General features: G+C 44.5%; 1 protein-coding gene across 1 annotated transcript in view; it reads right to left on the reverse strand.

Annotated features, from left to right (window-relative positions):
• LOC118387398 (microtubule-associated protein 1B-like) overlaps window positions 1-15,782 on the reverse strand; it is a 32,385-nt gene that overhangs the window by 3,951 nt on the left and 12,652 nt on the right. The window contains exons 3-6 of the mRNA XM_035775726.1: window positions 7,178-7,260; window positions 5,594-5,734; window positions 410-5,384; window positions 55-293 (exon numbers count right to left, since the gene is read on the reverse strand). Coding sequence (XP_035631619.1) covers window positions 55-293; window positions 410-5,384; window positions 5,594-5,734; window positions 7,178-7,260 — 5,438 coding nt within the window. The remainder of the gene's footprint in view (window positions 1-54; window positions 294-409; window positions 5,385-5,593; window positions 5,735-7,177; window positions 7,261-15,782) is intronic.

Consider the following 15,782-nt stretch of genomic DNA (forward strand, 5'->3'; position numbering starts at 1 on the left):
GATACTATGGGATTATAACATGGTTATTCTGTTAAATTGACTGTCTCACTGTACCTGCATGTTGTTTCCCCACGTGGCTTTGCCCTCCAGCAGTGAGTTCAGGACCGCTTTGCTGGGCTCCTGGGCTGTCTGGTCATTGCCACTTGCTACATAGTAGGATGACCTGACCCGTTTGAAGAACTCTGCATCCACATTCTTGGCGCTGCAGTGGTTTGGGATGTAAACCAAATCCATGTACATGGGAGGGCAGTTGGGTATGGGTATTGCAGTTGCTGCCTTTCCACTACCGGAACCTGAGACAGAGATGCAGCTTTGTTAGAAAATCTATGTACATAATGGATGAAAAACAATCAGAAACTAACCAACGCTTCCAGACTCATGACCAAGTAAGAAAATATATGAGTCTTACCTGATGTGGCACTTTTCACACCCCTGGATGCAGAGCTATTGGTTGCATTTTTGGCATCTTTCCCTTCTCCTACACTTTTCTTAGGAGAGGCCATTGCTTTTGAATCCTTTACTTTTGAAAGGCCAGTCTTTCTGACTGGTGAGGAGGACTTGGTCTTGGTGAGTTTCTTCTTCTTAGCTTTCTCAGCTCCCTCTGCCTTTGAGTCCTTGTCCTTAGTCTGGTTGTCGTCATCAGCGGGGGGCTTGTCGGCCTCCGGATCCACCATGGTGACATCTGGGTGGGCTGGAGACGGAGCAGAGTCCCTGGGAGCCACGGGAGGAGGATCAGCATGTCTGTAAGTCAGGGTCCTGTCTGTTGGTAGTGTCTCAGAATCATCCTCAGAGTCTATGTTTGCGTCCGCAGTAATAGAGGGACACTCCTCTGTCCCAGGGGGAACATCCGAATCCGTCTGGGATGGGGCGGATTCACTGATGGAGGTTGGTGGGGTCTCTTCACATTGCTTAGCATGGAGTTTACTACCAGGGGGTGGAGGTCCTCCACCCGACTTAGCCAGAGGCTTTTCCTCTTCCAGAGGGTTCTCCTCATTCATGAAGTACTCCAAAGGACTGGGATTGATGAAGGATGGGGATAGCTCTGTCTTAGGGTGGCGGTACTCACAAGAGGTCACAAGGCAAAGGTCAACATCTGTCCTAGACCCAGGAGAGGGGCTCTTCTGGGAGGAGTCTGGGTCCTTGGAACCACCTGCACACTTCTTATAGTCGGAGTGGTTGAAAGAGAGTGGTATGTAGGATGGGGAGGGAACCTTGGGGCTGACAGGGGATTTGGAATCTCCACCACATTTGAAGGGATTAGTCTCTGCTCCTAGGGGCATATCTGTTTTATGAGTGAAGCAAGAATAGGAGGGGGAAGAGGGGGAAGACCCTTTCGGGGTGGCAGGGGATTTTTCCATCTGCTGGGCTAAGCCCGGTGACATTTCCCTCATCTGACAAGGCGTAGTTGTCGAGGGGGTGGACTGAGATGCGTCTGATGGGGAAGCAGAAGTGGCGCGACCTGAGTCATTGTCTTTGAAAAGCATAGGCTTGTCTACAGTGGGTCTGTACTGCTCGGAGGATCTCAGATCATTCCCCTCTGAGGGGCTGTAGTCCACCTCTGTTGGTCCGTTCTCTGTGGCGCGCAGGCTGCCTGCAGAAGGGTGCTCTGGAGACTGTTTGCTGAAATCTAGGGCTAATGAGTGATCAGGGGACTCCTGGCCAAATGACATGGTGGAATGCTCTGGGGATTTAGGCTCCTGCACTGGTGTCCTTAATTTGGCTGTCTTTGGTGAGATGTCTGGAGATATTGACATGGGCCTGGGGCTCTCCCCCTTAGGAAAGACCTCTGCCTCCTGAAAAGGGGTTGGAGTCTGAACCACAGAGACAGATAGGGAGTCCTCCACCTCTGTTGATTGAGGGGAACCGGCTTCACCATGGAGAGCAGGGGAAACGTCATCTGTCATAGGTTCTGGGAATGAGCTGGTGGCCAGTGAGGCAGTGGAAGCCGAGGCGATGTGTGAAAAAGTGTCCTCTGCTACAGCCTCATCTACAGGGCTACCCGATTTATCAGACGTGGTTGCCTCCGAGATCGACATTTTACTCTCCTCTTTGAAACCTGCGAATGGGTTTGTGGATGAGAATGAGGTACTGTCGCTAGCCCCATTTTTCTTCTCATCTTGACTCGAGTGCATTGTTGACATATGATCTAAATCAAAGTGTAACTTTCCTTCTACTACAGGTGGCGGGCTCTTGATTGGGGACAGCACCTTCTCTACATTCGAGGTGTGGTCAGGAATTGGGTCGTCCATGGGGCTGACCCTGTTGGAATCTTCTTTATCACTTGTAACTTCTACAATTACAGGCCCATGGTCATTTGCAGGTGCTATAGAGCCAGCCTTCTCATCCACGGGAGACTGAAAGTAAGGGGTGTGACCAGAGGAATGAGGTGAGGTGGTACCTTCCAATGTCTTGTCATCTGGGCTAGTAGAAGACCCAGCTGCTGCCTTTGATGATCCTGAAAGTGTTGTGCACAGTTCAATTGGTGCCGCGAATCCAGATAAATATGAGTCAAAGGTTCCTTTGGGAGCTGAAGGGGAGCGGATGAGAGGTGAAGTTGTGGTGAGTATAGAGCTTGCTGAATCAAGACCAAATTTGTCGGACTTGAACCCTTCCTCTTTGTCCTCTTCCAGTGACGATGGTGGAGATATTGTGGATGCAGAAGCGTTGTAGTCCCTGCCTTCGGTGGCATCGCTCTTTGAATGGTCTGACTCTGGGCCGTCGTGTAGTGGAGACAGCCGCTTCCTCTCAAGGTCTCCTAACATTGTTCCTCCAAACCTGGCAAAGTCCTGAGAGGGAGAATCCTCTGTCTCATCGTTAGTAGTCTCATCACTCATAATGTCCCTTGGAGTGGACATTTCATCCATTGGAGTTGGCACACTGGAGATCTCAATAGTTGACTGGGTGTGGCCAGATGTAGCAGTGTATGCCTCATCACGGTTCTCATCATCTGAGGCTGCTTCGTCATCAGAGCCAGCTGGAAGTGTCTCATCATGAATAGATGCAGACGGAGAGAGAGGCTCAGAAGTTTTTGGAGGGGGTGTCACCGACAGGCCCCACTTCTGTACTTCTCCTTCATTTCTGTTAAGATCTTTTCCACATTGGTCTGGCTCTGCATCCTCGTCCTCAGAGTCCTCATCTTCACTGTCATCAGCATGTTTATGGTTGTCCATTTCCCTTCTCATTGGCTCATGGACCTCTTCTGTCTCTCCCTTCTCTTCATAATCTAGCCCAGTTCCTTCATCTTCAAACCTCTCACTGCCGCTGCCGCTCAACTTCCCTTTATGCTCTTGTTCCTCTGGAGTCTCCCCACTTTCTCCTTCATGCTCAGTGGTTGTGATCCCCTCATCCAGAGACTCTGCTGCTTCAGGGGACTCCTTAGAGTGCATGAGGTCCTCTCTGTGAATCACCACCGGCTCTTCTTCCTGAAAAATCTCCTCTTCTTTGAGCTCTTCAAAGTCCTTAGTGAGGTCCTCTGGAGAAGACATCATGGCTCTATCTGTCTCAAGGACCTCTGCAGCACAAGTGGCAGTGGCTACCACTCCTGCTGTGACAGCTGCAGCTCCTGCAACAGCAGATTTAGCATCTGTGGCCTTGAGGTCCTTCTTGGTGACTTTCGGTTTTGGCTTGGACTTGGAAGGGCTTCCAAAGTCTTTCTTTGTCGTGTCATCTTTTTTCAGAGGTTTTGGTTTTGCTGCAAGTTTTTTCCCTTCGCCTAAAGCAGATGGAGTATTTTTTAAATCCTTGGATGGCTTCTTTATGTCTTTCTTTTGCTCCTTATTCTCTTCCTTCCTCACCTTCATGGGGGAATCCCTCCTGAAATCTCTGTCTTTCTTTAAAATGTCTTTCTTCACCTTCTGTTCCTTTTTGGGTGTTTCTTGCTTCTGTTCCGTTTTGGGTGTTTCTTCCTTTTTAGATGTTAGTTTATCATCTTTCTTCACTACTTCTTTCTTTACCTCCTTTTCATCGTTTTTCTTTTCTACAGACTTCCTGGGTTCTTTTTTGATAATCTTCTCCTTAAGGGCTTTTGGTTTCATTTCAGCCTTCTTCTTTTCTGGAGTTTCGGTAGTTGGCTCTGCTTTCACCTTCACTTCTTTTTCCGGTGCCTTCGCTTTTTCTTTTTTCACCAAAGGTTTGTCTTTTTTCTCAAATTTGTTAGTCTTTTCTTGAGCCGATTCTGCATCTGTCTTTGCCTTCTCTGGAGCCTCCTCCTTTGACTCCTTTTTGAAACTTTTGCTTGGTGATGGCCTAGAGACTGACTTCAAGCTCTCCTTGCTGTCAGTTTTATGTTTCAGCTTTGCTTGCTTTAGAGCTGGTGCCAAGTTAGAAGATAGCTCCTTCTGGGTGACAACTGGCTGCTTCAAGAAGTCCAAGTGTTTTAGTTTTTCCAAACCTTCAAGAATGTGATACTGAGAGGCATTGCCTGGAAACAGGACACGTACTATCTTCTCTGAAGGGTTTGATGGGTGCCACACAATCAAGGAAGAGATTGAGGTCATATAAGAAATTGGGAGCTCAGATTCTTTTCCATTGGGCAGAATAACAGTGGCTTTGTCCTTCTCGCTGCCTGTCCACTGCTTCATAAAATGTTGCAGCTCCTTGCTGTTCTTCGACGGGTTCAGCACATACATCTCCAGCTTCCCCACACCCATCTTCTGAAACAGAATGATGGGTTCGATAGTGTTCCCGACCGGCCTCTGCAAAGGCTCGGGCCTCAGATTCAACTTGCTCAGGTAATGGAGTGTGTGTGCTGCCTCTTCAATGTTCCTCCTCACCCTGAAGTTGGGTTCAGCAGGGTTCCCCAGATTATCAGGGGTGTTCAAGAACACAACCCCAATGTCTGGGGATATGAGGTTCTTCAACCAGTCGCCAGTAGCTTGGGAACCCTGTGACTGCTCTTCCTCCAGCTCAGCCATCTTCCTCTGAAGCATACTGTTGATGCCTGGCAGGTTGTCGTCCCCGATGTGGGTCAGGAGGATGGAGTCTACCCGGTCTAGGTGTCTCACCAGCTTCCAGAAACAGGACTTGCGGTCGGAGCCCCCGTTGATGAGCATGTTGAACCCATTCACCGCAAAGAGGGCAGAGTCACCGTGGCCGCCGGGGAAAATGTAGCAGCATGGTTTTGAGAGCTTCAGGAAACCGCCAGAGGTCGGAGGCTCCAGCATGTCAAATGGCGATGGGATTTCTACTGACTCCGACAGGTATTCTGTGAACTCTGAGAGACCTTCCATCTCTGGGAGTATCAGTGGTGAATTGAGCTTCATGTTGATGAAGTCTTGTAGGTTGTGTTTGTCCAAGTTTGAGTTTTTCCAGTCACCCTGCTCAGGGCAATACAGGGTTAGGCTTGCCTTGTTTGCTGGGCGAATAGTGCTAAGTAATTCACCAATCTGGGGATAAGAGAGAGAGAGAGATTTGGAGACATGGGATTTTCACAATTATGACAGATATTAGAGGAATTGTATTCAATCAGATGTAATCACGAGGTTTGCTCATTGGGAGGTCAGTAAACTTCAGCAGATCATGAATAGTACTGCAAACTGTAACATTATAATGAAACAGTAATTGCTTAGCAAACTATTTTCTCAATTTGACTCACCTCTTGGTCTGTGAATATATCTATGAAGTTGAAGAAAGAGAAGGAGCCAGACTGCAAAATCAGTGCTCCTGTGTTTTCAAAGCTTTGTCCTGAAAGCACCAGCAGCTTGTTTCTGGCTGTGTCTGAGATCATCTGACAAACCTGTGCAGAAAAAAAGGGCAAACATGTCAGAATGAAAGCCACATCTGTATCATTGCAGTTTCCGTGCAATTGTGGCATGAATTTATTTTGCAATCACAGTCCGTATTGCTCAGTTGGTAGTGCATGGAGCTTTCAACGCCAGGGTTGTGGGTTCGATTCCCACGGGGGACCAGTATGATGTGTGCACTCTACTGTAAGTCACTCTGGATAAGAGTGTCTGCTAAATGACAACAAAAATAATAATAGCTAATATGAAACTTAACTTAAATTTAATTAAACGTTTATGCTCAGAGACAAGCTTTGTGAGCTTGGAAAATGCTGTTAGCTGTAAAAATAGGAAAGTCTGATGCAACAGTAAATGTTGTACTTTATGTCTGTAATCCTTGTAGTCCATTTCAAAGTGAATTTGTCATGTCAATGTCCACTTAGGCTTTTACTGCCAACAATCCTGATTAGAAATATCACCCATTTCACTTCAATCAAATCCATTAGATAATTAGGGTACTCGCTCTCGCTCGCTCTCTTTCTTTCGCTCTCAAGTGCCCAGCCTTTTATCCTCTTCACAGGCATGGACTGTTCCGGAATGCTAGACAGGGTCAAACCTGCAGTACTGTGAGATATTATTAATGCACAGATTGCAGACACCGCCAGGCAGGAAGGGAAGCTGGAAGAGTGAAAGAAAGGATTGATAGATCTACCCTTGTGTAACAGCCTTCTGTTTCTTATTTCAATTTTGAACCTTCTAGTAATTTCTAGTGAATTCACTTAGTAAAATGCTGCACTACTAAGTAAATATATATAGCGACAAAACAGTAACCTTGAATCCAAATTGAATAGAATTAATCTCTCTCTCATGTTTCACTATTCGGTCAGTATTTAGATTAGATTCCAGGCCAGAATCTGAGAAACTATCTGTTGGTTGAGTAAACCAAGGCAGTCTTCTTCGTCCCCAGAGCTTCTTATTGTGATGTTTCTATTCTAGTCCACATAGCAGAGTAGCAGAAAACAAAGGACTGGGGAAGATAATTGGCCAATTAAGCGTGCCAAGCAGTCATCCATTTCAAGTTGCAGTTGCTTTGAAATGTGTTTATGTCTATGAAGATGTCTTCTATGTATGGGAGTCAAGAGTATGTTTGTGTACGCATTCTTGCAGTGTGAGAGAAGGAGGTAAGTTGAGAGGAACAAACAGATCAAGAGTAGAAATGTCTCCATAAAGGAGTATAGAAAATATCAATGAGACCATACAGTACCATTCCATCTATCCAAGGTTGTGTTCAGTAAAGGGAAAATGTTTTGAAGTGCTTTGAAACATTTTGAAACAGTGAGGTGCTAACCTGAGCTCGTTCAATAAGAACATATTTTATTTGGGTCTTTTGCAAAGCCTTTTGCTAAAATGTGCCCTACTGAACGTAACCCAGGTGTGTTTGAATGGAATGTACTTACCTCAGTGCTGACAGCTTCATCTGAGGGGTTGATAAGCACTACGGTCTCGAGAACGCTGCTTTTGTGGTGAAGAATTCTCTGCCCTGAAAACAACACAGCGATACAGAACAACTAAATCAACGTGTGTTATGGGGGAAAAACGATCAACACAATGTCTAGATCAATCTAAAATGAAATGCTTTAATTATTTCTGCTTGTTTGATTTTTCTGATTATGGGTGCTTGTAAAAGCATGTTTTAAAGGGATAGTTCAGGATTTTGGCTATGAGGCCCTTTATCTACTTCCCCAGAGTCAGATGAAGTAGTGGATACCAATATATATACACTACATGTCAAAGGTTTTAGGACACCTACTCATTCAAGAGTTTCTTTATTTGAACTTTTTTCTACATTGTAGAATAATAGGGAAGACGTCAAACCTATGAAATAACACATATGGAATCATGTAGTAACCATTACTTGAGATTATTCAAAGTGGTCGCGGTCGATTGCTGCAAACAAACCACTACTAATGGACACCAATAAGAAGAGACTTGATTGGGCCAAGAAACACGAGCAATGGACATGAGACCGGTGTAAATCTGTCCTTTGGTCTGATGAGTCCAAATCTGAGATTTTTGATTCCAACTGCCGTGTCTTTATGAGATGCAGTGTGGGTGAACGGATGATCTCTGCATGTGTCGTTCCCACTGTGAAGCATGAAGGAGGATGTGTTATGGTGTGGGGGTGCTTTTCTGGTGCCACTGTCGGTGATTTATTTAGAATTCAAGGCACACAACCAGCATGGCTACCACAGTATTCTGCAGCGATACGGCATCCCATCTGGTTTAGGCTTAGTGAGAATATAATTTGTTTTTCAACAGGACAATGACCCATAACACCATGCTGTGTAAGGGCTATTTTACCAAGAAGGAGAGTGATGGAGTGCTGCATCAGATGACCTGGCCTCCACAATCCCCCAACCTCAACCCAATTGAGATGGTTTGGGGTGAGTCGGACCGCAGAGTGAAGGAAAAGCAGACAACAAGTGCTCAGCATACGTGGGAATTCCCTCAAGACTGTTGGAAAAACATTCCAAGTGAAGCTGGTTGAGAGAATGCCAAGAGTGTGCAAAGCTGGCATCAAGGCAAAAGGTGGCTATTTGAAGAATCTCAAATATAAAATATATTTGGATTTGTTTAACACTTTTTTGGTTACTACATGATTCCATATGTGTTATTTCATAGTTTTGATGTCTTCACTATTATTCTACAAAGTAGAAAATAGTAAAAATAAAGAAAAACCCTTGAATGAGTAGGTGTTCTAAAACTTTTGACCGGTAGTGTATATTTTTTTAAAGTTGTATTATCACATTCACTGGATTGGTGCAGTGAAATTTTAGGGTAGTAGTGCAGCCATAGTAGTACGGTGCCCATGGAGCAAATTAGGGTTAAGTGCCTTGCTCAAGGACACATTGACAGATTTTTCAACTTGTCAGCTCCGATATGTACGTGCAGTTTGAAGGAAGTTGCTAACTAGTGTTAGCGAAATTGCTAACTGGTGTTAGCGCAACAACTGGAAGTCTATGGGAACAGCTAGCCTGCTGTTCCTGTAGACTTCCAGTCATTGCACTAAGCTAGTTAGCATTGGCTCGCAAAACTACCTCTAACTTACTTCATACTGGATGCAGATACATCAAAATGGTATCCACAAGTTTATCTGACTCTGGGGAAGTAGATAAAGGGCCTCACTGCCAAAATCCCAAACTTAATATGGCCCTATTAAGCAGAGGCTACAGTTGCAGCAGATAAGAATTACTCACTTGTCAAGGATGCACACAGACAATTACCCCCTTACCCTGTCACCAACCACCCACCCCAGCCACTCCCAAGTCAACCAGGGAATCAGTGAGAAGGAACCGTCTCTTTGTACTCTCTTAGTTTCAGTTTTATCTAACAACTCTAGTCTCTCTCGTTCTCCCAGAAATGCAGGCCATAGAAGAACTGGGACATTTTCAGCTTCCAGGAGTTGTGTACAGATCCCTGGCAACAGCTCTGGTGGACACGCTCCCTCAAAACTTGAGACATCTGTTGCATTTTGTTGTGTGACAAAACTGCACATTTTAAAGTGGCCTTTTATTGTCCCCAGCACAAGGTGCATCTGTGTAATGATCATGCTGTTGCTCACTAACAGGGATGTAAACAAATGTGTGCACACAATGTAAGCAAAGTAAGCTTTTTGTGCGTATGGACAATTTCTGGGATCTTTTATTTCAGCTCATGAAACATGGGACCAACACTTTACATGTTGCGGTTATATTTTTGTTCAGTGTACGTTGAATAGACGTTATCTCAGAGAGAGAGTCTGGTCTCTCGGGTTCCGTACTGCAGTTGGTTCTGGCTGCAGGGCCGATTCATCCGTACATATTTCATATTCTATATAGATCCACCTCCTCATCACACAGCTGTACCCATTAACCCTCCTGCTATTGCTTCTCCCTGAGGAGTGTCCCCCACTGTGGAGGATGTGCTCTATTCACTGCCGCTAACACTAGACTGGCTCCAACATCATGATTGGCCTAACATATCAGAGGAATAGATTCAGCTAGATGGTAATGTTTCTCTTTTTAGTTGGATATCCTGTCTTCAACTGCCAAGGATGCGGCACTATAATTTAGAAAGGAGGAATATGTTGCGCAGACGCATCTCCTAGGGCTCTATTCAATCTGGATCACTGAGGCGTTTACACATTTCCAAATAGAAATGTAAAGGTCATTTCTATTTCTATGCGTTTACCGCGACTGCAGTCTCCGCTAAAGTGGTAACATTGCCTTTAAATGTAAATTGCGCTGTAAAGCTGAACTTCCGCAGTGCAGACTGAATAGAGCCCCTAGTCTAATCATTTATGGTGGAAATGTTATGTCATGTATGGGTGGTTCTTGTATTGGATAGCTCCCTATAGGGTCTACAGCTTTAGCTACTGACACTCAGACTGCTGTTGGAAATCCATAGTGCTTATCATTATTATTCCAGGGAGAGATTTGTGATTTTAATATTGTGGAACAAGTTCAGTTCAAGTTCAAAATTAACTGGTGTGTCTTTAACGCTGTACTGTACCTCTTAGTGCATTTCAAAGCTGGAGCTAATACTGTATTCACTTGCTGTGTATTCATTTGTTTTCTAAGGCTGGCGTAACAGCATCAGATATATTACTTTAAACCCCCAGGGAGAATGTTTCAAGCCCAGCAGAACCGGCACCCTATAACTAGAGCCTCAGGATTTCTGTATGAGAATACTAAGTGACTGAGGGAAACAACCTTTAGCTTGTCCGTAATTATCTCCATACACAAACTACACAAACAGGCTATTTCTCTACCTGCCCCTGTTGTATTAGCAGGCTGAAGCTAATGGAATGGAAAAGTAGGTGTTTTGTCCCCTCTTTCTGGTTCTCTATGTAGAGTGTAAAGTGTTTTGGTTATTGCCCTACTTGACTTTTCTACAGAGAACATGGGGAACTACCCCAAAACAAAATCCTTAAACTAAGCTACAAGGAGTATTAGGCCACAGTCGTAGCAAGTATTTTTCTATAAACACAACTAACATGGCCATTCCCCTTTTGGAAAATTATGTCAAAAGAAAGAGAAAATGAAAAAGGAAGGGCCACTGAAGCTAGATTGACCCCTAACCTTTACAGTGGCTCTGTCGATAAAAGGCCCCTCTCTGCTCCCCTCCTCCACCCCCTCCAAACCCTCTCAGTGGGAGGGGAGGTAATGTGACACGCATCACTGCACATTATCATTATGACTGAGCAGAAAAATTGTCCAGCTAGCTACGTACTAGCTAGTTGTCCAATCACTAAGCCACTAGGCAAGGGAGTTCCTTTAAAATAACAGATGAAATAAGAGAAAATATTCTCCATTGTGTAAGAAAAATCTTGGAACGCAAGTACGATCAATCTGCTCTTCAGCTGAGGTCCTATTTCTCTTTAGATCTTTACTGTCTGTCTTCGTATCCATCCATCCCCCGTCGATCTGTCACCTCATCTTTCTTTCAACTGAATCCAGAGGTCCCTTGACATTTCACAGTCCCTAGGCACCATTTCCAATGGCTTGACCTTATCCCCCCTCTCCTCTCTAAACCAGACACTGTTTAGGCTATTTTGCTGAAAAGGCAGACAGAAGAAAAAATGACTACAGCAGACTGATTTAGCAAATGTAACAGTGCCTGGTACGGCTGTTGGTCCACAATAATGACACTGTCCAAATTGTACTGAACTCAAAATAGAAGTGCAAAATGTTGCCACAAAACAACCAGTCTATTCAATCCATTCTCATATTTGAGAGGAGGACACAATTGCAGATTATTAATAGCCATGGCAACTGCAACAACTCAGTTTACAGCTAGGACGGCTGAAGATAGTTGGTGATCTAATCTATTGCATGCATTAATAATGACAATAGATGTATTTATATAGCACTTTTCATTACAAGTAGAATCTCAAAGTCACTTTAAAAACAAAATAAACACAAATCTATTCAACAAAACACATTTAGGGATCTGGCCATTCTTGGGTGATGGTCTTCCACAGATGTAGATGATAGACAGTTCAGAGACATAGTATCTTGAGAGGAGGGAGCCCAGATGGTACAGCCAGACAGAAAGGTAGAGACATCTGACAGACAGAAAGGTAGAGACAGAGACATCTGACAGACAGAGAGGTAGAGACATCTGACAGACAGAGAGGTAGAGACATCTGACAGACAGAGAGGTAGAGACATCTGACAGACAGAGAGGTAGAGACATCTGACAGACAGAGAGGTAGAGACATCTGACAGACAGAGAGGTAGAGACATCTGACAGACAGAGAGGTAGAGACATCTGACAGACAGAGAGGTAGAGACATCTGACAGACAGAGAGGTAGAGACATCTGACAGACAGAGAGGTAGAGACATCTGACAGACAGAGAGGTAGAGACATCTGACAGACAGAGAGGTAGAGACATCTGACAGACAGAGAGGTAGAGACATCTGACAGACAGAGAGGTAGAGACATCTGACAGACAGAAAGGTAGAGACATCTGACAGACAGGGAGGTAGAGACATCTGACAGACAGAGAGGTAGAGACATGACTGACAGGCCACAGAGCTCTTCATCTGGCACCTCATGGTCTTCTATAGTTACAGCTCCTCCTCCTCCTCCGTAGATAAGTTGGATCGTCAACTGAAATGAAGCTCCCACCTGGGTGATGCTTCGGCAGTAAAACCACCACACCTCATTAGTTATAAAGCTACATGTCAAGCGACTTGAAGTGTGATAAATAAATTCGTAATAAAACAAAGAATGTTGTTGATTATTGCATTATCTAGATATATAGATCATCTTTAAAGTTCTCCACAAATGGGCTCATGCTTCATGTTCTCATATACATTACAGTACATCCATGACAATCTGATCTGAAGGAAATTAAAGCATGACAAACTGATCTGACTTTTTCATTAATATTGATTGGAATCTGCCATGTTGTCTTTCTCTATCACATCCCAGAAGGCAAGAAGGGTTGATAGATTGGGTGTTGAGCGAGAAGTGACTTCTTCATTCTCCAGTTGTTCTTTAGTTAGCTCTGCTGTCTGCAGCAAAGACTGAGAACAGGAATGGAAACTTACAGTATCATAGAGCCATCTGCTGTTTGCATAGCTAACTCCCTGTGTGGCAGTGGGGCTCTCCTCCCTCCATTCCTCTGCTTTCCCTCCCTCCATCCTTCTCCTTTCTCGCCATCCTCCTTTCTCTAATTCCCTGTCCCTCCTTCCTCTAACGCACATATGTCAGAGTCAAGGCCCGCGGGCCACATCCGGCCCGCGAGAAGGTTTTTTACGGCCCCTGGGATGATCTTGATTTATTATTAGAACCGGCCCGCAGACCGCAGCAAGCCGGCAGCCCGCAGATCTTTTACACGCACCAATACTACATTTCCCACAATGCAACGGTGACGCACCGAGCAGTAGGCTGCTTCATTTCAATATTTATTGGCACAGCAGTTGTCAGCATCACAGTAAAATTAACTTTCAGATACCCATCAAAAATGGCAAAACGGAAGGTGGACACTGAGAACCGGGGGTTTCAAACAAGGTGGGAGTCGGAGTATTTGTTCACGGAGGTAGCTGGAAAACCTGTGTGTCTTCTGTGTGGAGAAAGTGTGGCGGTACTGAAAGAGTATAATCTGAGACGACATTATGAAACGAAACACGCGGACAAAAACAAGAATATGGACATGGAACAAAGGCTACAAAAGGCAGAGGAATTAAAACGAGGCCTCAAATCTCGACAGGCTCTGTTCAAAAAAGCCAAATCACAAGGCCAGGCTGCTGTCAAGGCCAGTTTTATTTTGGCAGAAGAGATCGCTAAATCAGCCCGGCCATTTACGGAGGGGGATTTCATCAAAAACTGCATGATTAAAGTTTGTGACGAAGTTTGCCCAGAAAAAAGGCAACTCTTTTTAAATGTGAGTCTGAGCAGAAACACCATTGCCGAGAGAGTAGACCAGTTGTCCATCAATCTAAAAGAGCAGCTTGTGAAAAAGGGAAAAGATTTCATTGCATATTCCTTGGCTGTGGATGAGAGCACCGACATTTCTGACATTGCCCAGTTGTCAATTTTCATCCGCGGAGTGGACTCCAGCCTAAGCGTGACAGAGGAGTTTTTGGCTTTACGTCCTATGCATGGCACAACTACGGGGCATGATTTGTATGAAGAGGTGTCAAGATGTGTAAATGAGATGGAGCTGCCTTGGGAAAAACTCGTGGGTTTGACAACCGACGGAGCACCTGCGATGTGTGGACACAGGAGCGGACTGGTGGCGAAGATACGGGAAAAGATGCAAGAGGAAAACGCGACAGGTGAGCTGACAGCTTATCATTGTATCATACACCAGGAAGCGTTGTGCGGTAAAGCCTTGAAAATGGAGCATGTAATGAGCATCATCACGCGCACAGTTAACTTTATCAGAGCCAAAGGTTTGAATCACCGCCAGTTCAAGGCATTTCTGACGGAGTTAGAAACGGAGCATGGTGATTTGCCTTATCACACAGAGGTGCGATGGCTAAGCCAGGGAAAGGTGCTTCAAAGATGTTTCGAGCTTCGTGAGGAGATTTGTCTGTTCTTGGACAGCAAAGGGAAAGACACAACACAACTCCGAGACGAAATGTTTCTGTGTGAAATGGCTTTTCTGTGTGACATTACGAGTCATCTGAATGCAATGAACTTGCAGCTGCAGGGTCGGGATCGTGTCATCTCTGATATGTACAGTACAGTGAAGGCATTTAAAACCAAACTGACTCTGTGGGAGACGCAGATGCGGAAAGAAAATTTGAGCCACTTTCCCAGCTGCCAGACCATGAAAGAGAAGCTCTCTACCAGTGCGTTCCCGAGCGCACAGTTGGCTGATAAAATAGGTATGCTTGCCGCTGACTTTCGACGCCGATTTGCTGACTTTGAAGCACAAAAAAGCAGGTTGGAACTGCTCGGTAACCCATTTGCTGTTGACGTGGAAAGCTCACCACCAAACCTCCAAATGGAGTTGATTGACCTCCAATGCAATGATGCACTGAGGGCAAAATATGCGGCAGTGGGTGCTGCGGAGTTCGCCCGTTTCCTCCCCGACACAATGCCCCAGCTGCGCATCCAGGCTGCTCAAACGTTGTCTATGTTTGGCAGCACATACCTGTGTGAACAACTGTTTTCTTTGATGAACTTGAACAAAACATCACACAGAAGTCGACTTACTGCTGAACACCTCCACTCAATTCTGAGGATTTCCTCAGCTCAGAGCCTTACCCCGAACATTGATGAACTTGTGGAAAAGATGGGACACCACCAAGTATCACCCTCAACCTCAAACAAGTGAACATTACTGTGCAATCACATATTTAGAGTTTTTACTCAGTTCAAGTTTAAAAGTTAAAGTTTAATATTTGTTTTCACTGCATGTTACTTCTCCTTAAACAAAGTGTTGTTTTTGATTAATAGATTTTTGCACTTTATTTTATTGTATTTCAATCCAATTATATTTTAAAAATATTTCAGTTGAGTGGATGATAGAAAATTGCTATTATTGTTTTTTTCTTTGAAGTAAATTTAGCCCACTTTTGCTAAAATAGAAAATATAGGCTACTGATGGTGCCTTGAATACCGGTTTCTTTCATTTAATGTTCATGTTATGGGGATTTTTATATAAAGGAAATTTGTCTTTTGTGTCTGTTGAAAATTAAAGATTACTGACAGAGCCATAAGAAAATATTGCTTTATTTATCTGATCATATTGGAATATATTTGTTAGGTTTTCAGTAGGTTCAATTAGGTTCACTAGACTATATGCGTCATTTAAAAATTTTTCAATGAACATTCGAACAGTCCGGCCCTCGGCTTGTAGCTAAATTTTTTATTTGGCCCTCCGTCCATTTGACTTTGACACCCCTGCTCTAACGGGTCTGTGCTAGCTGACACAATTTGATGGACAGCAGATCATCTATCAAGCAGACCGGTAATTGCATTCTCCCTCTCTCCCTCTGTTGAGGACCGATCATGCTTCATGCGAGAAAAAACAACTAGTGACATCCATGTTCTCCAGATGT

This window comes from Oncorhynchus keta, chromosome 9, assembly GCF_023373465.1.
Source record: "Oncorhynchus keta strain PuntledgeMale-10-30-2019 chromosome 9, Oket_V2, whole genome shotgun sequence".
Lineage (NCBI taxonomy): Eukaryota > Metazoa > Chordata > Actinopteri > Salmoniformes > Salmonidae > Oncorhynchus > Oncorhynchus keta.